Below are 24,654 nucleotides of genomic sequence, written 5' to 3'. Positions count from 1 at the left end.
AATTCAACAGCAATAACTGGACACTTCAATACCTCACCTTCAATAATGAGTAGAACAACTAAACAGAAGATCGACAAGGAAGTAATGGACCCAGAAAACTATAAACTAAGTAGACATAGCAAAAAAAAATCTATAGAACATGCCCCCTAACAACAGCAGAATATACATTCTTCTCAAGTGCACCTGGAACATTCTCCAAGACAGGCCATATGTTAGGTCACAAAATAAGCCTCAATAAATTTAAAAGAAATGAAATCATACAAAGTATGTGTTGGGGGGGACGATGGAATTAGAAATCAATAATAGAATGCACTTTGGGAAACTCACAAATATGTGGACATTAAATAAAACATCCCTAAATAAACAATGGGTCAAAGAAGAAATCACAAGGCAAATTGGAAACTATTTTGAGATGAATGAAAATGAAGATACAACATACCCAAACTTATGGGATCTAGCTGAATTACTGTTTAGAGACACATTTATAGTTATAAACACATACATTAAAAAGGAAGAGATTTCACATCCATAGCCTAACCTTCCACCTTAAGAAACTTGCAAATGAGAAACAAACCAAACCCAAAGTAAGCAGAAGGAAAGAAACAGTAAAGTTTAGAGGACAGAAAAACAATTGTGAAAATCGATGAAACTAAAAGTTGGTTCTTTGAAAAGATCAATAAAATTGACAAACATTTAGCTGTAGAGACCAAGCAAAAAAAGAGAAGATTCAAATTACTAAAATCAGGAATAAGAGGACCATCACTGCTGATTCTACAGATATGGACTTAATTATAAAAGAATATTTTAAGTAAGCTTATACCAAAAACATTAGATAACCTAAATGAAATGGACAAATACCTAGAAATATATGATCAAAACTGACTCAGGAAGACAGGAAACCAGAATAGACCAATAACAAGAAAAGAAATTGAGTTAGTAATTAAAAGTATCCACCCTAGGGCACCTGGGTGGCTCAGTCAGTTAAGTGTCTGACTCCTGATTTCAGCTCAGGTTATGATCTCACAGTTCCATGAGTTTGAGCTCCATATGGGCTCTGTGCTGACAGCCCAGAGCCTGCTTGATATTCTCCCTCTTTCTCTGCCCATCTTCTGCCCATACTCTCTCTCAAAATAAATAAATTAAACTTGAAAACAAGGTATTCATCCCACCCCTACTAAAAATAAAACTCAGGCCCAAATGGCTTCACTGGCAAATTTTCCCAAATGCTCAAAGAATTTCTACAAATACTTCAAAACCCTTCCAAAACACACACACACACACACACACACACACACACACACACACACACACAGAAGAGGGGGGAACACTTCACAACTCATTCTATAACATCAATATTACCCTGGTATCAAAACTAGACAAAACATCACAAGAAAACTACAGAGCAATATTTCTTGTAAATACAGATACAAAGTTCCTCAACAAAATACTAGCAATCTGAATCCAGCAACATATAAAAAGCATTATACACCATGACAAAATGGGATTTATTGCACGAATTCAAGGTTGGTTTAACATCCAAAAATCAATTAATGTGATACATCATGTTAATAGAATAGAGGACAAAAACTACATGATCATCTCAATAGACTCAGAAAAATAATTTGGCAAAAGCTACCACCCTTTCGTGAGAAAACAAAAAAGCTAGAAATAAAAGGGAACTTCCTCAACATGATAAAGATTATCTATGAAAAACCCATGGCAAACATCATACCTGGTGGTAAAACACTGAAAGCTTTCCCCCTAACATCATAAAAAGTCCAGGACTTCTGTTTTAACCCTTCTATTCAACACTGTACTAGAAGGCTTAGCCAGGATAATTAGACAATAAAATGAAATATGAGGCATCCAGATCAGAAAGGAAAAGTAAAACTATCTCTATATGCAGATGACATGATCTTCTGTAGAAAAAATCCCAAGGAATCCACAAATTATTAGAGCTAATAAGCTCAGCAAGGTTGCATGATAAAGGACAGAACAAAAATTAACTGTATTGTTATATAGTAGCAATGAACAATCTGGTAATGAAATTAGGAGACAATTCTATTTATAACAGCACCAAAAAGAATAAAATAGGTATAAATTTAACAAAAGAAGTGCAAGACTTGTACAATGGAAAGTGCAAACATTTCTGAAAGAAAATAAAGAAGGTTTAAGTAAATTAAAAGACAGTCTATATTCATGGATTGGAAGACTCAATATTGTCAACATGAAAGTACTTCCCAAACTGATCTACAGATTCAACACAGCCCCTTATAAGAATCCCAATGGACTTTTTGTAGTAATTGACAAGGTAATTCAAAAGTTCATATGGAATCACAAAGGACATGGAATAACTAAAACAATATTAAGAAAGAACAAGGTAGGGGCGCCTGGGTGGCGCAGTCGGTTAAGCGTCCGACTTCAGCCAGGTCACGATCTCGCGGTCCGTGAGTTCGAGCCCCGCGTCGGGCTCTGGGCTGATGGCTCGGAGCCTGGAGCCTGTTTCCGATTCTGTGTCTCCCTCTCTCTCTGCCCCTCCCCCGTTCATGCTCTGTCTCTCTCTGTCCCAAAAATAAATAAACGTTGAAAAAAAAAAAATTTTAAAAAAAAAAAAAAAAAGAAAGAACAAGGTAGGCAGACCCACACTTCCTGATTTCAAAACTTAATACAAAGCAATGGTAATCAAGACAGTGTGGTACTGACTTAAGAATAAACACGTAGATCAATGGAATAGAATTGTGAGTCTAGAAATAAACCCTCATGTTTATGGTCAAATAGCCAAATTTAAAAATGAGCAAAGCATGTGAATAGATAGCTCATGAAAGAAGACATACAAATGGCTAATAAATACATGAAAAGATGTTCAACACCATCAGCTATGATAATGCAAATCAAAACCACGAGATACCTTTTCACATCCACTACAATGGATATAAAAAAAAAGATGGACAATAACAAATGTTGGTGAGGATATGGTGAAATTGTATCTGCCAACACTGTGGATGGTAATGTAAAATGGTGCAGTCCTTTTGGGAAACACTTTGGCAGTTTCTCAAAGTTAAACATAGAGTTACCATTTGACAAGCAATTCCACTCCTAGTTGTGTGCCAAAGAGAAACAAGAACATATGCCTCCATAAAAACTCATGCATAAAGGTTTATAACATTATTATTCATAATAGCCACAATGAAGGAAACCCAAATGCCCACCAACTGATGAATGGATACACATAATGTGGTCTATCTGCACAATGGAATATTTGGCTGTAAAAAGAAACAAGTATTGATATATGCTACAACACGGATGACCCTTGAAAACATTATGCTAAATGAAAAAAGCAAACCACATGAAGACTATATATTGTAGGATTCTTTTTATCCAAAATGTCCATGATAGGCAAAGCTATAGACCCAGAAAAACAGTTCATGCATGGCTGCTTAAGGCTGGGTGGTGATTAGGAAGGGACTAGGGGATGAGTGTTATGGGTACAGAGTTTGTTTTAGGAGGGGTCAAAAGTTCTAAAATTAAATTGTGGCAATGGGTACAAAGCCCTGTAAGTATATTAAACATACTCAAAAACACTGAGTTGTGAAGTTTAAATGGGTGAATTTTCTGGCTTGGAAATTATTTCTCAATGAAGCTGTTTATATTCTTTAAAAAAAAAAGCACAGTGCTGGGCACAAAGTGAACTCTCAATTGTTATAAAAAGAGCCAAAAATATGCTCTGTGCTTAAAAGAAATTTGTGAGTCTTCTCTCACATACTCCTGTCAAATCTCTACTGAGTTAAGTACTGTTATCTTCAGGTTGCAGATGAAGAAACAGACTCCGTTTATGGAATTTGTTCATGGCCACACAGCTAAGATATAGCAGAGCGGGGGCTAGAACCCAAGTCTCTATACCTTCAGGTTCTAAGCCCTTTCTGATTTCCATAGACCATGTTGCCCCTTTAAATATAGAGTCAATGTAATTATGTTGAGTGGGTTCAATTCAGGCCCTAGTGGCTGTATCCAGGGAACTCTGGATCGGCTGGGGGAATAATATGTAATGACCCTCTGAGCCTTGGTGAAGAAGCGCTCTAGGGCAGTGCTAAGCCACTAGCATGAAGTAGCAGTTCAGGTGGTTTCTACTCTCAGGCACTGTCCACAGGTCCTGGCCATGCACCAGGTGCTAACTTCCTATGAGCCAGCTGAACAGTCAGCATAGCCAGCCTGGCAATAAGCTGACATCAGAGGTGGCTCCCAGGGGCATGTCCAATAAGCAGGTGGTGGCTCCTCTCTGACAAAGGCTGTAGGTCTAACACATCTCCCAACACCAGGCTGACAACGACTGTGATTTCCAGATCCAAGGAGCAGCACAGGGCCATGCGGAGGAGAAAATATGTCTGGAAAAGCCCAGACCTCCTCCAGACAGAAGGTTAGAAATGCAAGCAGAGCCAGGTGCGCTTGGCTGATGGCTAGAACAGCATGCCTCTCAGATTGCAAATCTGCTGTAAATTGCTCATCAGCTTTCCCCAAGGGGGATGTCCTAGTCTAGCTCTCTGTACTCAGCAACTCAGAAGATTGACTTTTAAAAAAATGCTTGCAAAGAACAGGATGGTGATCCAACTGGAGCTATGTTAAAAAATATATGCAGTGTGTATACACACATACACATACACACAAATATATGCAGTGTGTGTATACGCATGCATACATGCATAGAGTCAGTGCAACACTGAGTCAACCAGCTTTGACTGTCCTTTCTCCACTGTACTACCTTTGCACCTTTGTCAAAAAGCACTTATCTATATATGTGTGGGTCTGTTTCAGAACATTTACTATACCAGACCACACTGCTTTCTAACCATGGGGGAAAAATCTATGACTGTGGCTCCAACGGGGGCCCCGAAGCCTTATTTTCCTGGATTTCCCCATGATACAGGGGAGCTCAAGGCTGGAGAGAGATGGTTGCCTCTGGATCTCCCAACGGCCCAATACAGGTGAGAACTGGCATTTGCCTGAGACTTTCTCTAAGCTGTGTCTTTAAGCCCAGGTGCTCTTCTGTTGTGGCTGTGGAGTTTCCCCTAGGTAAATCCAAAGGCACTTACTGTATTGATAATATCAGTTTAATCATCCGTCTGTATTCCCCCCACTAGACTGTAAGCTCTGTGAGGGCAAGGACCTGGTATATAATGAGTAACTGAGAAATAGTCTTTGGATGAATGAGTGAAATATGTACTTTAGGGAAACTACTGATAAAGCCCAAGAGGTAATCCCTTCCCTTCCATGTCCCCATGTTCCTTTTTTTCTGGGCCTCCAAGTGAGAGGTGACGCTTTCTCTTTCGAGTTGCTGGTTAAACAAGCATCCTTTAAGCCTATCCAGCAGTGGGCCAAGAATATAGATCTGGACAGAGAGATCAGGCCCTTAGTGGGCTGGGGCTTTGGCCCTGAGGAAAAAGCCCAGATGAGGCTGGCAAGGGTGCCTGTTTCCTATAGCCCTTTGCTAAATGACAACTGGGCACTGGGGCTTCTTTTCTGGGGTGAAAGTGAGGGCCCATGGAGGAAACATATCTCAATGTTGTACCAGGAACTGATGGCCTGGCACTGTAACCTGGGTGGAGGGCTCCCCAGTGTGCCTTCACAGTCCCCCCTTTCCCTTTCTTGGGGCCACGGGGTCAGATGCGCACACCAGCCCTCTACAAGCAGAGTACTTGGTGGTTGTCATCAACCCAGCACGTAACAGTTCAAAAGGCCAAGTACTGGGCCCAGGCATGGACCCACACCCCTGGGGAGGTGAAGCAGTACAAACAAGGGAATACTATGGTGGTCCATCCAGCTCCTGCATGGCGAAAGGCACTGTGCTAGAGGTAGCTGAGCCGCCATCATGCTGCAGGCCACAAGGGGGATGCTCAGGAATCAGGGAGGGGCTCTAAAGCCATGCCTAGCACTTGTAGAAGCCTTCTTTCCAGGCTGCAACACCTTCCAGAGAATCCAATGAAATTGATTGGCCTTTGGCAAAGCCACAGGGATGCATCCCAGGGTATGTTCAGTGAGACTGAGGGGGGAACAGGAACCCTGCGCCCTCACTTGGTGCCACTATCCCTGTGGAAAGAGAAATACTGAAGGACAGCGTTGGCTGATGGGGTGACAGAACCCTCTGGAAGGCAGGTGGGACTACAGAGTCATCTCTGGGGCCTTCTGAAAGTTGATCCCCCAAAGGGCCCCTTCTTCTGCCTTCCCTTCTCCCTCTCTCTCCCCCTAACCAGCTCAGCCAAAGGTATAATTTACTTGGGAGTGATGCCAGGTGACATGGACAACGCTAACACTGGTTTTGCCATCACTTGGCCATCCACAGGCTTGGTGATACATATAGCTGTCCACTTCGGAGCTATTCTCCCTGGGGACATGCTGCAACATGGCCTCCTGGCTCCTTCTTATTCCTAGTCAGTCCCTTTGCTTCTCCATGTGGAGCCTCCTTCTATGCCTTGGGGTCACCCATCCTTTCCCCAGTCTATGTTTGGGGGATTGCCTTCTAAGTCCCGTGGATGATGTTATAAGATGTCAACAAGGGCTTGTCATGATGTTTGCGAGGAAGAAACGATGAGGTGACATGGTATGGGGGGTTACACAGCTCTCTGGGAGCTGGGGCATCCATGGGGAGTGGGCTTATACTCCCTAAAACTCCTCCATCTAGATGAGATGTGAGAACACTGCAGTTCTGGGCAGAGAAGAAATGGCCAACTGCAAGGCAAGTGGATGGAGAGGCTTTGGCATGTGAGGAGGGTGACTGCCAGGTGGTCAGTCTCAGCTTCCACCATGACGTTTGGGTGCCAGGGTTGGGGGAGTGCCTACCGCGTGTACGTGAGCCCTAGGTCTAATATGTGAAGCACCTGTTTCTCCTGCTGCTTTGGTTCTGGGCAGAATTATCTGGACTGGGCTGATCTTTCCCAAGGCCCCTGCTTGTGGTATCCCCAGGACAGCTACGAGGGGTGGCTGCAGTGAGTTGCCTAACTGGGAAGCCTTGTGTTTGGAGGCTGTACTTGACCTTGTTCTTAATGGTCATCCCCTCATATCTCTAAGCCTCCTGCTGGACTGTACTCTGCACCTGCATGGAATTTCCTACCCCAGTCTTCCATGGCCTCTTAACTTTGGGCAGCTCTGTCGACCCCCGCTATGGTGAACAAAAGAAAGATTTTATCTTCACTTTCAACCTCCACTTTCCCTAAACCAGAACACCCATGCATCTCTCCCTAGATCACTGTACCTCTAAAGCTGTGCCTTAGATCCAGTGCGATTCTCTGATTGGTCCTGTTTATTCCTTATTTGCTATTTTTATCTTACATTCATTCACTGACTCAATCGCAATGTGTTGTCATGGGAATCCTTTGTGGGACAGGCCCATCTGAAGGCCAGCTGTCTTTCCCACTGGCTTGTGCCAGGGGGTATCCAGTGGTATAGCGCTGGCTCCTGGGAACCTGGGTGCTGGTGGAATGGGGTGAGCCCTAGGGCAGCAAAGCTCCTCCCTCCATGTGTCCAGGGTGCAAAGGGCCTCTGGCATACTGAAAACTGAGGCTGAACCCTACCTGCCTTGATCATTGGAGGTGGAAGAGGCTGGCTGGCAGGCTTGGAGAAGACCATCTTCCTGGAGTCCAGCAGGAGACGGCAGTACCCCGCAATCAGGCAGGCAAAGTTGGTGGCTTCAGGCCACTCCATCAGCAGCACCAGAGGCTGCAGGAGAGATAAGAAGTAACATGAGGGTGTGGGAAGGAGCGGGGCAGATGCAGGTCTGGGAGGATAACAGTGAAGAAAAGATGACTGGCAGAGGTATGGGAATCCTACTTTCTGAGCCCAAAATCAAGGTGTGTGGACTGACAGATCATTTCTTCTGATTTGAGAATCTATTTATACTAAACTCATACCCAGGTATCAAAATTAAATAAGCCTTTAATTACACATTTAATGAACTACCTTTACTGAAAAAAAAACTAAAATTATGCAATATCATGTGTCTGCCGCGTGGCTGTATTTGTGTTTGTTGGGGCTTGGCAGATATGTGGGCCGGCTAGGGGAGGTGGGGTGAACCTGGGAGTCCTGGCTAGACTGGGGAACATCCCTGATAGAAAGTTCCTGAATGCACAAACTATCTCTAGCTCATCTCTATAACCCTCTCTGCCCAGAATAATTTTCCAGACAGGGACATTCTGTGCAGCAAAGTCTTCACTGTACCTTCGGGGCTCAGGCCTTTCTGGTTTGCAGCCCTGCTCAGACCTCCTTTCTCTTCCCTCTTTATTTTTTTTAAATTTTAGAGAGAAAGCACACATGAGAGAGAGATCACACAGGGGAGAGGGGCAGAGAGAATCTCAAGCAGGCTTCATGCTCAGGGTGGAGCCTTATCTCCTGACTGTGAGATCCTGCGCTGAGCAGAAATTGAATCTGACGCTAAACCAACTGAGTCACCCAGGTGCCCTTCTCCCCTCTTTCCTAAGGTGTCCTCAAGATGCTAGTTGGTGTTCCCTAAAACAGTTCCTTGGTTAAGCACGTGTGTGAAACACTGGGTCAAACAAAGCTATGCAGAGAGCTCAGGCCCTTTCAAATAGGAACATGCACTGCAAAACGTCAAGAGGGGGGGGGTTTAGGATTCCAACATTTCCAAATTATTTGACCAAAACCATCTATTTTCATAGAAGATCTCATGGTGGTGGGGTTGTAGTTTTTTGTTTTTTTTTTTTAACCTACTTTGGGAAATACTAGCATACTCTGTTGACTTTGTTTTTGTCCTTCAATCAGTCAAATTAATCCTGGGGCTAACTGGTTGATTGTTTCAGAGACTTTGCACTGAAATATCAAAAAAAAAAGAGACATAACCAAAAAAAAATAATACCTTTTTAAGAAACCTTCCCAATATCTGTATTATGATTTTGAAAGTGTGGATTGAAAATAAGTTTGGGTCAGACTGAAGTCAGTCATAGGGGCATTCTGCTGGGATAGGGGAGAAAGACTGGCTGGAGAGGGAGCCATGGGGCCATGACTCACCTTAATTTTTGGGGGTTCCCAGACCAGGCATTAAGAGCTAAGAGAATTAGGATGGAGTGAATCCCTTCTCTGACCAGTAAGGTAGCTACAGCAACAGTCCAGATGAGAGGTGATTAGGTGGCCATAAAAAGGAAAATCATAGAAGACTTATTTGAACTTGGTCACAACTGGAATAGCCTTCTTTGCCTGGATTATCACTTGGGGCACAATTCTAAATCCAAACCAGCTCACCTCTTAAATAAAGTTGCACAAGTTTTCTTTGCTGTCTCTCAGGATCCTGACATAGAGCTTAAGTTGAATATTTTTTAGTTTATACAGACCAGCGGTTGGCAATTTTTTTCTGTAAAGGGCTAGACAGCAAATATATAAGATACTTTAGGCCTTGTAGGCCATATACTCTGTTGCATTAACTTGGCTATTATAGTGTGAAAATAGCCATAGATAATCCATGAGCTAAACAGTGGGTGTGACAGGGTCCTAAGAAAACTTTAGGTACAGAAACGAGTAGTGGGTCATGTTTAGTTTGATGTAGGAGTGAAGCTTCTTTCTAGCTAAATACAATTGTTCATTTTAATTTTCACACCTCCTATTTCATTTGCCAGCAGTGATCCCCTTCTCCTTTGGAAATTCCCTCCGTTTCTGCTTCTGTGATGCTGGGTTCTGGTTCTGTAACTGCTGACCATCTCCATCTCTCTCTTTGGCTTGCTCTTCTTGTACAGCCTCCCCCAGATCACCATCTCCAGCCTATTTCCCTCTTGAACTCTTTTCCTATCTCACTGCTCCTACACTGCTATGTCTGTATTACACAGTCTTGTGCTGAGTCGAACCCTATTTTGAATTGTTTAGTTATTTTACATCCAATTACACTGCATGCCATGATAAGGCATTTGGATTTTACCCCACAGGCAATGAGTTAATGATGCTCCTAGAGAGATCACTCAATGCCATCAGGAAGAAAAGGAACCACCTGTACCCTGAGGAGCAACTGACTCCTTTCTCCAGTGAGAAAGGGACCAGGCATAAGATGTTACCTTTGGGTCATTTTTTTAAAAGTTTTTATTTTAACTCCAGTTAGTTAACATACCCTTCAAGTCATTATTAAGAAGGGACAGAAGGAGTGTTTGTATTTCTAGTTAATGGACATTTCTCGGTCACAACAGAATGGTCAGCCTTGTGTACAACAAAGAAGAGACAGAAGGGGAATGGAATGGGGGAGGGGGAGAGTGCCTTGTCCCCTGCCACTAATGACAAAAGGATACACAGAGGTCTGGGTGTGGACAGCTGCTACCAACATTGCTATGAGGGCCCAAGACTCACTAGGCTTGCCTCAAGAATGTTCACATACATCATGGCCACTCCTGCTGTACAGCTTTATTTCAAGCCTGCATCATTTTCCTCTAATACCAAAACTTCTCGAGTTATCTGTGAATGGGTGACAAGTGTGCTGGGATCCTGAGCCCCTCGGCCTCTGGGTCCTGTTGCCTCTGGCCACAAGCTGCTTCATCAGTTTGTTCTAGTGGGCCATACAAATTGTGGCACTTCTCATGATATGGAAAAGGTGGGGACACACTAACCTCAGGGCTTCCAGTAGCCTCCTGATTGGCCTTCCTGCCTCCAGTCTCTACCCACTTCACTCCACTTCACCTCCATATCACTGCCCGGGTTTCTAAAACACGACTCTGCCGGAGTGCCTGGGTGGCTCAGTTGGGTAAGCATCTGACTCTTGGTTTTGGCTCAGGTCAAGATCTCACAGTTTGTGGGTTCAAGCCCTGCCTAAGCTCCCCGCTGACAGTGTGCAGCCTGGTTGGGATTCTCTGTAACCCTGCTTGTGCTTTCTCTCTCTCTCTCAAAATAAATAAATAAACTTAAAACATGACTCTCCCTTAAAAATTTCAGTATCTCTTCACATAAAACCTACTGCCTTCTAGTGTTACACAAAACCCTTTAGGACTTGGACTCAATCTACAGCTCCAAGCATATCTCCCACTAGCTCTGCCTGTGCCCTCCTCCCATCCCTGTCCTGTTCCTTATGCTCCAGCAATGACACATTATTTACAGTTTTCCAGAGATGCCATGTTCTTTTACCACTTTCATATCTTAACCCATGCTGTTCTCTCTGGCTGAAATGCCCCCATGGCCCACTCTGCCTACCCAGCAAACTGCTACCTGCTGGTTGGATGACTCATGGACGGCCATGATGACTCATGACTCATGGATAGATGCAGCCATTCATGCCAGCACAGGGCCCACACAAGTCCTGCCCTCACGGAGCTTATAATCTAACAGGAAATAAGACACAAACCAAATAACCATACAGATGAATAGGATTGGAAGGTGTGGTGAGCGTTTTGAAGGAAAAGTACAGACAGTTATCAGAACAGAGAATGTCCTGGATCGGTGTGTGTTGTGGGTGGGTGGGTGTGAACGTGTGCTCGTGTGACTCATTTGGCTTCTGAAGCTGGAGAGAGCTTCTTTGAGGAGAGGATGACATTCCATTTGACCAAAGTACAGGCTGATGGGCTTGACTGACTGATGGACAGACAGACAGTCGAGCTGGCTGCAGAGCAGTCTGACTCACTGATGCCCTGGCTGACAAACTGGATGCAAGACAGGCAGAATGTCTGACATCCTGACTGGTTAGCTGCCCGGCTGCCTGGCTAATGGACATATCAGAGACAGAGTGACTAACTGGCTGACTGACTTACCTGTCTGGCTTCATTTCGGTTTCCCTCCCTATTTCTCACCCTAAATATAGCCTGGTGTGGGTAATGAAACAGCATGAAGGCACAACCCTATGCACAGAGAGGTCCAAGCACATCCCTAGCTGGCTCAGCACTGCACATCAGGAGTCAGTCCTCTGTGTGCCCACACAAGCCAACTGGGCCCCAGCATGGGCCAAAGGCAGCTTGTCAAAGGAGCACAGATGCGCTTTTTGCCAGCAGGGGTAAAAATCAAATCAAAGGCAGGCAAGCAAAACGGTTGGATGAGTTTTCTTAGAAACCTTCAAAAACATTTTGTTTTAAATAGGATTTTAATGATCATGACGTCTAATGTAATACTTGTCCCTACAGACAGCGCTAGAGCCATAAAGTTCAAACACGAGAATGGGAGACACACTGGGCCACGACAGATCCCTTGAGACATTCCTTTGATGGTTTCTTTCCCCCTTATGTGCTTTTGTGGTAATGGGGTATGGTAATGTCCCAGTGGTGCCTCAGTCCCAGACTACTGTCTTTTGGAGAAAGATATTTGCATACTGCCTCTTGTTCACCCCACTAAGAGCAAGTAAGCAGAGTGAGAGCTAACAAAATGTGCCCAGGCCATCTTCAAATGCTAAAGGGGAAAAGGAGGATGGAGTTGGAGGCATGGCCAGTCAGGAGAAGGTAGAACAGGGTTTAATTTGATATGTTCCAGCCCCATCTTCTTCCTCGGGTGCTCAGGGTGTGCTGGGAGCTCGAAGGCCACTTCAGGATGCCGACTAGGGAGGGGACTGGCCTTGGGGTGGCCTCAGCTCACGGTAGCATCTATGAAAACAGGAAAAAGATGGGAATCCAGTGATACAGAAGGGCAAGGGAATGAGGTGATGGTCCTTGGATCCCAAGGGACTAGTACATTAGGGTTCTGGCCTCCCTGGCCCTGGGGAAGGCTAATTGGGCATCACCAGCCAATTTGGAGACAAGGCAGAATATCACTTTTTTAAAAAGTTTATTTTTGACAGAGAGAGAGAGAGAGAGAGAGAGAGAGAGAGAGAGAGAGAGAGAAAGGGACAGGCAGAGAGAGAGAATCCCAAGCAGGTTCCATACTATCAGCACAGAGCCCAATGCCAGGCTCAAGCTCACAAACCATGAGATCATGACCTGAGCTGAAACCAAGAGTCGGACGCTTAACTGACTGAGATACGCAGGTGCCCCTAGGCAGAATATCACTTTAAGGCAGTGGTTCTCAAGCAGGCACACACTACAATTACCTGGGAAGCTTGAAAAACCTATATACCCCAGCCTCACCCCCCCCCCAAAATTCTGGTTTAAATGGTCTGAGAGGAAGGACCCAGGCACCAGTGGTTTTTAAATCTCCATACATGATTCTAACATGCAGTCAGAGCTGAGAACCACTGCTTTGAGTGAATAATCTTAGTTTCACTGGGCCCTTCAAGAATATTCCCAGAATAGAGCAGCATATCTAGGAGGAAACGAGCCAAGTCTGGTTTCTAACTTCCATATTCTTCAGTATACCTTATGGAGGGGCGTACTGGTAAACGTTAAACAACCAGTTCTGTGAAGTCGTGATTTGTAGTGTTGGCCTGTTTCCCTAGTGTATATATTTAAGCCATGGCCACTTCCAATTTATCGATGTGATGTTACTGAATGCAGAGTTGGGAGGGATACACCTGTTTGAGCTGGCTCCATCATGACACTGACCCTAAGGATAGACTCCTACTGAGCCCAGGGAAGCCATTCTCCAGTAGGAAGCTTCCCAGACCCTGTCCCCCCAAATCCTGCCCTTTGTTCACATATATGGAGAGAGGCACCACTCAGTAACCATAGGTATTGCTGATATGGAGTGCCTCCAGCAAGCTTCCTTAATCCCTGAGCCAGATTTAATTTTGCCCTCCTCTGTACTCTGATACACTCTTGGTACCTCTTCTAATGGTACCTTCTTTGGTAAGCCACGTATTAGCACACTTCTTTCTCTCCTACAGCACAGAAAGATTCTTGAGGGCAAGAAGCCATGTTTTTCTTTTCATTTCATGTTTGTATCTCCTATTGGGTTTAGCAAGCTTCTTAGCAAAGGTAAGTTCTTACTAAATGACTGTCAAATGGAAGCCTGGATCTTTTTTTCTCCCTCAATCTTCCTCTTTTTCTCCCATCACCATATTGTCGACCATACCTCTGCTGATTTATCTGTGAAAAGTATAAATACCATCCTATTTCATAGGGCACTGACCTACTGTAGTGATACACATAGCAGACATCTCTGATTACAGATGCATCTGATCTTATGTAACAAAACTTGGGTGTGGGCAGAACATTTATCAGTCAAACTGTATCTTTAATGCAGGGTATGAGGGTTCCCTACTTGAAGGAATCTCACCTTTATGTTAGTTTCCTGTTGCTTCTGTAACAAATCAACCCAAACTCAGTGGCTTAAACAATACACATCTGTTCTCTTAAAGTTCTGGAGGCCAGAAATCAGACTCGAGGGTCACGGGGTTAAAATCAAGGGTAGACAGGGCTGCATCCCTTCTGGAGGCTCTAGGAGGGAATGGGTTTCCTTGCCTTTTCTAGCTTCTGGAGGCCACCCACATTCCTTGGCTCATGGCCATCTCATCCATCTTCAAGGACAACAAGGTTGGGCTGAGCCCTTCTCACATCACATCACATCACATCATCACATCATCACATCATCACATCATCACATCATCACATCGCATCGCATCGCATCGCATCGCATCGCATCGCATCACATCACATCACATCACTCTGACCTTCTCTTCTAACTCCCTCTTCTACTTATAAGGACCCTTGTGATTACACTGGGCCCACCTGGATATTCCAGACTAATCTCCCTCTCTTGAGATCAGATGATTAATTCCACCTGCAACCCTAATTCCCCCCCCCAATATAACAAGGCATATTCACAGGTTCTGGGGATTAGGGCATGGGCATGTTTGGGAGGGGGCTGTTGTTCTGCCTAGCAGAAACATTCCAATGCAAAATGGATAATTCTCCTGTGGTTTTTTCATATGCATTGTATTTACCTGCTTAAAGGAGGGCGTACCTGAACTATCCAACACCTGGTGCTTGCCTCATCTACCTATCCATTTGCTGTTTCCCACTCAGCAAAGTGCAACCTTCTCCTAGCCCCTCTCCATTCACCAACGTGATGCCTCATTTATCCCATAATGTGGTCTCTCACGTCTCCTTTCACCCATGATTTGGACCCTCTGTGTGCTGCATGCCATGTGCATAGCCCCGGTCTTCAGTGTACTCAGGATACAGGGAGCAGGCAATAAGGGTTAGGTATAATAAGACAGGTGCATTGCATATGCAAGAGAGGAACATGTGTAGGCATACGGATGCACACGCTTAGTGATTCTGTATGTTTCACATTCACTCTTTTTCATTGCTGTCCCTCCAGCTCAGGCCCTGACCTTATCACTTTGCCCTGGCACTAGTGCCACGATCCCCTCCTCACCTCCCTGGCTTCACACTAGCCTTGCCTTTTCGAAGCTTTTAACCAGCTTGGTCTGCCCACCCCCAATCTCGCCAATCTTTTTTCTCATTATCCTCCTCTCCAGCCAAGCAACTATGCTTATCCACCTGCACATATGGCTTGCTTATTTCCATGCTTGCTCTCTGCCTGTGAACACATCCCACTTCTCTCTGCTAATCCATGCCTATCACTTCAAGATCCAGCTTAAAACACTCTCTTGTGGGAAGCCAGTTCTGGTTAACCCCTTCCTATTCTTTTGTTCTATGTTCCACACCATACTTACCTGCAAAATTTACTTCCTATTAACTTTTCTTCATTGCTGTTTTGCTTTTGAAAAAAATAACAGGTTGAGTACTTACTGTGTATCAGGTAATGTGCTAAGACTTTTTACCTACGTTTTCTCGCTTACTCCTGAATGACAGCCTTTGGAGATAGGCATTCCATGTTGCAGTTGAGGAAATCAGTGTTCAGAGAGGTTAAGACACTTTTTGAAGGCCACACAGCTTGGTAGCTGTAGAGCTGGGATTTGAACCTGGTCTGTCTGATTCCAGAGCTCCACACATGTTCTGATGTTGTGTTATTAAGGCAGGTCATGTGTCTTTGTGAGTCTAGTCTCCCCAGTAAGAGTGTGGTCTCTCCTGGGCAGCATTCAGGCCCAGACCTGTGGCTGGATCGCTCCTGGAAATGAGAATAGTGCTCCTCACTCAGGCAATATCTGGCCCTGCTCAGCCTGGTGCCCCCCAGAGCTTTGGACCCAGAAGTCAGTGGTTCTCAAATCCAGCTATCCTACAGAATCACTTGGGGAACTGAAAAGTAGATAAATCCTGATGCCCAGGCTGCACCCTGATTAATTCAATCACAGTCTCTGGAAACAGGACTCAGGCATCTGCATTTTTAAAAAGCTCTCAAGGAAATTCAATTGTGCAGCCAATGCTGACAATCACTTTTACAACATAGAAGATGACTCATTTGGAAAGCTATTTCTCTCTTTTAAAGTCCTTAAATTTCTCAGGAAGCCACATCTACCCTGCATGTCTTCTGCTCCTTCCTGTCCCTTCCCTCTCTGTCCATTTGGCTTTTTACCCAACAACATCGGAGGAGGGCAAGATCATTGGTTGAGGAAGTGGCCACAAGCCAATTAGATATCAGCTTCAGGCAGGTTCCTAAACCAATGGGAATACTAGGAATCACAGGTGGAAAAATTAACATAGTAAAGTTTTCTGGATTTCACAAAGACAAAAATAAGTAATTTGCTCTTTTAGAAACAGCAAACACTCCATCTCTTAATCTGCTAACAACATCTCCCTGTGGGAAATCCTTTAAGAAAGGAAAATTGCACCTCTTCTAATAGCTTCCACCAGCTGGCAGGCAGGCCTGCCCCCCCGCCCCAACTGGTTACTGGGTGTTCAACATGAGAGCCATGGAGGGGGTGGCTGACCACAGTGGCCAGACTCTGCACAGGTAACAGTTCCTTGCCAGTCTGAAGGAGCTGATCTATGAGAAAAGTTCTAAGATTCCAGAAGAGCTGGACTTTGGGAGGTAAGATGTGGGTGAGGCTCGGCCTGTTCCCCATCTTCCCAGGCTTCCTTGGGTCTGTCCATATATTCATATACCTCCTCCTCCATGATTGCAAGTGTGTATGCCTATGGCAGGGCTCCCCAACTGGTGTGTGCATATCTCTTCAGCCTCTGGGGAGGCCAGGCAGGGCCCAGAGAGGCCAGAGTCTGGGCTGGACTATTTATCCCACTGTTCCACATGAATGTCATTTTCTATGTGTGCTGTGACACAAGAAAGATTGGGAAGCTACAGCCTGGGGGTAGCTCTGAGTTCAATTCCCCTGCCTTCTGCTGAAGACCTCTTGTGGGTTGATCTGACACTTCCCAGCCTTCTCCAGCACTGGCTGACCCTAATGTGTGGTCAAGATAGCATTTCCCACAGGGTTGAGAAACGAAAGAAAGATGAGCCTAAAGGGACCCTGGATCTGAACCACTTCAGAATCACCGGCTCTCACTGAAAAGGCTCAAGTGCTCTTTACTTCTTCCTGTGTTCCTAAGGCCTGTCCCTGGAGAGAAGTAGCTCCTCAAAGCTGGGCTTACCTTGGCATCCATGATGCTGGTCTCCACCCGGGCCACGCCCTGGTTCTCCCGGAACAGCTGGATCTTACTGATCTTGCTGAATTCGGACAGCACAGTGGTGAGGTTGGTTTTGAGGTCGATAACATGGCTGATGCCGTGACGGGGTCCCACCAGAAGAGTGGTGGCTGACTGCTTCTCATCCTGGTACCCAAGCGTGGAGGGCAGCATTCACCGAAAGGAGAGCAGAGGAGGTGGCCGATGAGGGGGGAGGAAATAGAAAACAGGCATTGAACTGGTTCTGCTGGGACGTCTGGAAACATCTGAGGCTTAGTGCCAGGACAGGAGGACAACCTCAAGGGGAAAATGGTCTGGGATGTTTCTGTCCCCAGGGCAGGGCCCCAGGTCACTGGTCTAAATGGACATCTTAGCCTCCACAATAGCTGAGTGAGGTGGTCAGTGGCAAGGCTGGCTCTAGCAAAATTGTGAGCTTTGTTTTTAAAGCTCTGCAGCATCTTCTTCCTACCAATCTCCAGGGATTTTCCATTTGCTGCTGCAGGTCACTCGCAACCCCCCACCCCACCCAGTGCTCTACCTGAACAGGTGGCATCCTGTTTTCCTCTTTACCTCCCTACCCAAGAGCCACTTAAACTCGCGCTTCCCACCTAGTGCCAAAAGCAAAACTGCCATTCACTCTAAGGTGTTAAGGAGTTGATTGGGTGCTTAATAGCAGGGTTGGGATGGAGAGTGTGGGGGGCATCTCCTTCCTTAAGAAGCTATTTGCCTTTTAACTGGCACTCCAGCAGTCTTAACCCAAAGGAATGGCGGAATGGCCCCAGTGGCAGAGGGGATGTGCAGGGGTGGGGGGTGTAGAGGGAGGGGGCAGTAGGCTTTCAGGGATCTGCAAATCCAAGTATGTAAATGTCTACCTCTGCACCTGGTGGGCTGGATTCCCTTAAGTGGTCCTGACAGGCTGCTGGGCACCATCAAGCCTCGGCCCTCTGCTGGCCCATTCCCTGGAATTAGCATCACCCCAAGGAACCTCTTTATGTCTGCTCTAGACACTTTGATAAGCGGTTTTCCATCAGTGTGCCCCACGAACATGACAGTGTGTTCCCCAGAGCATGACAAGCACCTGGATCCAGTCCACAAATGATTTGAATTTCCTTTCACCACAGCTCACTAGGGTGAATTAACCTGGGGCACAGGTTGGGGGGGTACCAGCTGTGCCCCGCTATAGAGAGGGATGTTACTGCAGTGGGGGCCCTGGGCAGGTAGGGGGAAGTACACAGACTCAGAAAGCCTGGGGTGGGGGGCCACATCAGGCCCACCGCCAGTGTTTGTATGGTCCAGAAACTAAGAATGCATTTTACATTTTTAAATGGTTGGAAAAAACTCAAAAGAACCATGTTTGGTGCCATGTGAAAATCACATGAAAATCAAATTTCAGTGCCCATAAAGAGATAGTGGAATACAGCCATGCTCATTTGTTTATGCACTGTCTATGGCTCTATTTGCACTACAATGGTGGCTAAATAGTTGCGACAGAGACCTGGGTGGCCTGCAAAGCCTAAAATAGGTACTAACTAGCTCTTTATGCAGGAGGTTTGCTGACCCCTGAAATTGAGGAAAGGGGATGCAGAAGGGTCATGGAGGGATATCGTAAACAAATATGGCCTCCTACTTTACCATTTTACCAGAGGCAGGACCAGAACACCACGGGAAGGGAGAGGGAGAAAGAGGAGGAAGAGGCAGGAAAGTCTTTGGAAGTATTTGCTGACAGAGAATGCCACCCTAAAGCTGTAGTGGAGTCTCTCCTGCCCCCCACCCAAGCCCAAGTGCACACGAGGGGTTCCCTCCCGACAACTGCCCTCACTGACCAGGCCCACAGTGTTGAACAAAACGCCTGTGAAGGTCGGAAGTTCATTCAGAATTCGAAGATACTGGAGCTTTGCCTGAATTGCAGAGCCCTGTGGAAACAACCCATCCAGAAACATAAGAAGCCTGAGTTGCACAGGAAAAGTAAACTTGTGTTCTCAGGAAGGAGAGTCAACATCTTAGGACAGGCACCAGTCAGACTAGTCAGCAAGCCACACTGGGAGTGTGAGGACACCCTCAGAAAAACTGCTGGAAGGTTCCAGTTTGGACAACTCTAGTATCCCGTCTCCCTTTCTAAACCTTTCTCCTACCTCCTGATCCTTGGGCCTTCAAAACCCAGCTTACTCGTTTTGTTCTTGGGATAATCCTAACACCTTTCCCTAACTCTTGACACCCTGCCTCATCTACATCTCTGTCCTGAGATCCCCTATTGCCACCTTGGTACGGGCCATCCCCAGCCAGGGTTCTTTCCTCTGCCATTCCCTCATAGAAAAGTCTCTATCAGTGGTACCAGCTTCCTCCAGGCATTAGAGCCAGAAACTTGTGTCACACTGGGCTCCTCCCTCGTCCTATCACCTCAGGACCACCAGCCATCACCTTGATTGTACCTCCTAACTTCCTTTCCAGACTATCCATACTCCAATCACTCAACCCCTCCACACTGCTGTTAAGGGCAGAAGCCTAAAACATAAGTGTCATCAGATCAGCTGCCTGCTTAAATCCTTCAGTGGCTCCCTAATGACCCCAAGATGAAGTACAGCCCTTCCCCATGGCACACAAGGTGCTCCAACACACAACTGGCTCCTGCCAGCTTCTCTGGCCTTCTCTCTTGTCCCCATCCCCAGGCATGTTTCCTTGCACTCTCTGTACTTGCTTATTGCTGAACTATTTGCATTTCTTTCCATGCACAATGTTCTCTTATATCCCTGGGGCTTTGTACAGATGGATCTATCTGCCTGCCTGGGAAAGTCTTCCTCCCCCCTACCTCCTCCTCATCTAGACAAACTCCTGTCTGTCAAGACCCAGCTCTGGCATCAAATGTACCCATTTCTGGCCTTTTCTACCTCCCTAAGGCTGGGCTGGGTGTTCCTCCTCCTCCGTGTTTCCAGGGCCCCCACGCCTGTTGCATCATGTTGTGACTGACTGTCGCAGTGTGCTGTGACTGTCGTGTTTCCCTACTAGCCTGTGCCTGATTTGAGGGCAGAGAGCAGGCAGGCCTTCTTCATCTTTCTGTCTCCAGCCCAAGTAGTGGGGGTCCTCAAAAAAAATGTTTGCTGAGGAGATGGCTGGGAGCACTGATGTTCTCCCTCTGGGAAGAAAAAAACGATTTGATTAAATATGCACAGCAAGGTAGGAATGGCTTAACTCTCTGGGTAAATTTGCATCTTGAAAGAGAAGCTAGTTGGTGATACAAGGAATCCGGAATGGGTAGAATATATGGGGGCGACTGTGTCCTGTGTCTACATCTGTGTGCTGATTCTAGTGCCTTTCACCACCCTCCAGCCTCCTGGGCAGGAAGCACCAGCAGACTGGGAAGGGCCTGGGACCTTCAGGTCTAGAGGGGCAGGGGGTGGGAGTCCCTCAGAGGGCATTTGAGAATGTGTAGGAGAGCAGGGCAGTGACGTGAGCCTTCCATAGGCTGCCCAGTTACCCATTCTCCAGGTCAGGCCTTGCTGTACCAAGCTGTGCTTCTATCTCCCAGAATTCCCTATGGCAGGACTGATGAATTAGAAAGCTAATGAGGAATGGAGCAGTCATTTCCGTGGAAAACATGCCTCCCCAGTGTCCAGTGCTGTCCACACAGCAGGTGCTCAATCAGCACTGACTAAATGGGTGGAATGATCCAAGAATTGCCTCCTCCTGCATCCTGGTCCCTTTGCCTTGAGGATCCTGGGCTCTCTCAGTGACTTGCCTCTGAGCTGTCTCTGAGGTGGCTCAGGTTTGGGAAAAATCCCTCTCCATAATCATCGCCCATATCCAGCCAAGCTGTCTGTGTACCCAACTCAAAAACAGTGGGGAGGGTCCCCAGGAGGCCAGGCCTGCTGGGAAACCACACAGGAGACCCCCACATTCACTAGGGCCTGAGGAGGGCACCCAATGGATGACAATGGGTACCTTGGTGCCGCTGGAAGGATGTGTTTGGTGGGCCTTCAGTTGCTGAGAGAGAGATTTCCGGAGGTTCTTCTCTTTGATGCCCTGTAGGAGGGAGGGGGGAAGAAAGGGTTCCAGGCCCCATTCCTTCCTAAAATCAGAAGCAAGAAATTAGTGAGAGAGACATAAAGTAGGGCAGAGAAAGCAAGATAGCAAGGCAGGAATTGGATCTGAGAGTCAGAGGAAGGGAAGGAGCCTGCGAGAAAAAGAGAGATGTGGGCAGGAGAATCACATTGGCCATAGTTCTCTAGCAGAAGCTATAGCTCAAAGGCATCACAGTCTAGGTGTGAGGAATTCCAATTCTCACTCCCACCCCAGGCCCTCTGTTCCAGAAAAGCATAGCACAGCTCAACCATTGCACTTTCTCCCTCTACAGTGATTTGCCGCCTTCCTGAAGGGCCCTGGCAGAACTCACTCCACATTCTTGAGCGAGATCTTCTGACTAGGTCGAGTGGCTGAGACGGTGATATAGATGTGGAGGGCAGCAAGACCCAAAAGCATCTCCGGCTTGGGGTCCATTCCAAAGCGTTCTCGGATAACATCATTCCGACTCTGCAGGAGAGGGCAGTCCAAACCTATCAGTTTAAAAAGATGTTCCCTTCCCCCCCCCCCACCTCGCCCCTGATCTACTCCCTTGAGTCCCAGAAAAAAATCATGGTGTCAAGTAAGACATCCTAGGTAAAGGGGAGGAGGAGGTTTCTGCCCTTGGGGGAAAGGCAACAGAGGGAACTTAAGTCTCAGGGATACTATTTGCCTCATCCACCAGATACTGGACAGGCTTCTCAATGATAGATACATACAATGGCTAGGCACAAATGGGCAGAACATCTAGGTCACTGCAAAAGTGACACATGGCACCACTCTATTTCCTTCCTCCTATTATAAGAGGCCTTCCTGCCTTTTCTTGGAGGCCTAAATGCATTCCCCAGTCATACAGGGATCCTCTACTAGCTCAGATGGTAATAAAGAGAGACCCTGGGAAGAGTTCTCCATAGGGCTCTAACCCAAAAGCCCAGGATGAGACATGGATTGCAGGGATGGGACAGATATTCTGTTCCTTGGGGTCTGAAGGTTAAAAGCAAAAATGAGTCACTCTTCCCTATGTTATCCTAAAGGGGGTCCCCTGGAGCTACTTGCCAAGGGTATGACAGCCCTCAAACCCTGAGAATTAGAGTCCTAGCTATTGATTCAGCCTTGGTTAGATCAGTTGCTCATTTTGTTGAGGTTAAACCAGGATGAACTAAGGTACTAGGGAGCCACAGTGGTATCACTACAGCATAGGAGAGAGTGGAAAAGGAATGCTTCATCCATGATCATTTATGTAGAAAATCCAATGGTATCTATAAAATACCTATTAAAACTAACAAGTTAGCAAGGTTGCAGGATATAAGAGCAACATATATAAACCAATTGCATTTCTACATGCTTATGACAAACAATTGGAAATTCAAATTAAAAGTCAAAACCATTTACAGTAGCATCAAAAATATATACTTAGGGATAAATCCGTAAAAATAAGTGAAAGGCCTGTACACTGAAAACTAGAAAATACTGATGAGAAAAATTAAAGAAGACCCAAATAAATATAGAAATATACTGTGTTCATGGGTCAGAAGACCCAGTAAGATGTCAATTCTCCCCAATCTGATCTATAGATTCAACACGATCTCAATTAAAATCACAGCAGATTTTTGGTAGAAATTGACAAGTTAATTCTAAAATTCAATGCAAAGGACCAAGAATGACCAAAGAGTGTTCTTACTTGAGAACAAAGCTAGAAGATAAACACTACCTGATTTTAAGATTCATAAAGCTACAATAATCAAGAGTGTGATGTCGACATAAAAATAGACAAGTAGGTCAATAAAGAGTTCTGAAACAGACCCACACGTATATAGACAAGTGCTTTTTGACAAAGGTGCAAAGGTACTACAGTGGAAAAATAACAGTCTTTTTAACAAATGGTCCAGGCACAGCTGGATATATCCATAATACAAAAAAAAAAAGAAAGAAATTTGATCACTAACTTGTACTGCCTAAAAACTTTATGTCAACATGGATCACAGACCTAAATGTAAAAACTAAAATGATAAAACTTCTAGAAAAAAAAATAGGAGAAAATCTCTGTGACCTTGAGATTTTATAGATATGACATCATGAGCATGATCCATAAAAGCATTATCTGTCGGAGAACAAATTGAGAAATTGGACTTCATCAAAATACAAACACTTGCTCTGTGAAAGACACTGTTTAGAGACTGAAAAGAGAAGCCACAGACTGGGAGAAATAACATATCCAACAAGCAACTCGTATCCAGGATATATGAGGAAGTCTCATAACTCACTAATAAGAAGACAACTCCAGTAAAAAAGCAGGCAAAAGATTTGGAAAGACACTTCAGTAAAAAAGATGCATGTTGGCAAACAAGCACACAAAAAGATGTTCAACATCATTAGTCACTGGGAAAGTGCAAGTGAGATACCACCGAGATGCCACTGCATACTATTAAAATGCCTAAAAACTGGGTCACCTGGGTGGCTCAGTCGGTTAAGTGTCCGACTTCAGCTCAGGTCATGATCTCACAGTTTGTGAGTTTGAGCCCCGCGTTGGGCTCTGTGCTGACAGCTCAGAGCCTGGAGCCTGCTTCGGATTCTGTGTCTCCTCCTCTCTCTGCCCCTCCCCTGCTCATTCTCTGTCTCTCAATAATTCATAAACTTAAAAAAATTTTTTTAAGTGCCTAAAAACAATACCAACAATACCAAGTGTTGATGAGGATGTGGAGAAACTGGAACTCTCATACATGGCTGGTGGGAATGTAGAAAATGGTACCACCACTTGGGAAAACAGTATTGGAGTTTCTTTTAAAAAAAAATTAAAGAGAGATCTGCTATACAATCAAACCATTCCATTCTTAGGTATTTGCCCAAGAAAAAAGGGAGCATGTGCCATACAAAGACTTGTGCATGAATGTTTGTAGAAGCTTTGTTTGTAGTAGCCAAAACCTGGAAACAACCCCAAAGTCCATCAGCAGGTGAACTGATAAAAACATTTTGGTACATCCATACTGTGGAATACCACTCAACAATGAACAGGAATGGGGTCATGGTACACACAAAAACAAGGATAGGTCTCAAAATCATACTTGGTGAAAGAAGCCAGACCAAAATAAATGTACAGACTGTATGATATCATTTATATAAAACTCTAGAAAATTCAAGCCAATCTATAGTGACAGAAAGCAGGTCAGTGATTGCCTGGGAATGGGGGGTGGTGAATTACACAAAAGCCTGAGCAAACTTTTGGGGGCAACAGATATGTTAAGTATTT

General features: G+C 45.4%; 1 protein-coding gene across 1 annotated transcript in view; it reads right to left on the bottom strand.

Annotated features, from left to right (window-relative positions):
• Positions 1-24,654, bottom strand: part of FRMPD3 (FERM and PDZ domain containing 3) — a 79,216-nt gene that overhangs the window by 7,955 nt on the left and 46,607 nt on the right. Inside the window, exons 9-13 of the mRNA XM_047845047.1 lie at positions 21,742-21,878; positions 21,291-21,417; positions 19,178-19,267; positions 17,322-17,501; positions 7,563-7,707 (exon numbers count right to left, since the gene is read on the bottom strand). Coding sequence (XP_047701003.1) covers positions 7,563-7,707; positions 17,322-17,501; positions 19,178-19,267; positions 21,291-21,417; positions 21,742-21,878 — 679 coding nt within the window. The remainder of the gene's footprint in view (positions 1-7,562; positions 7,708-17,321; positions 17,502-19,177; positions 19,268-21,290; positions 21,418-21,741; positions 21,879-24,654) is intronic.

The sequence above is a fragment of the Prionailurus viverrinus genome, chromosome X, assembly GCF_022837055.1.
Source record: "Prionailurus viverrinus isolate Anna chromosome X, UM_Priviv_1.0, whole genome shotgun sequence".
Classification (NCBI taxonomy): domain Eukaryota; kingdom Metazoa; phylum Chordata; class Mammalia; order Carnivora; family Felidae; genus Prionailurus; species Prionailurus viverrinus.
This window is presented reverse-complemented; position numbering and strand designations above follow the sequence as displayed.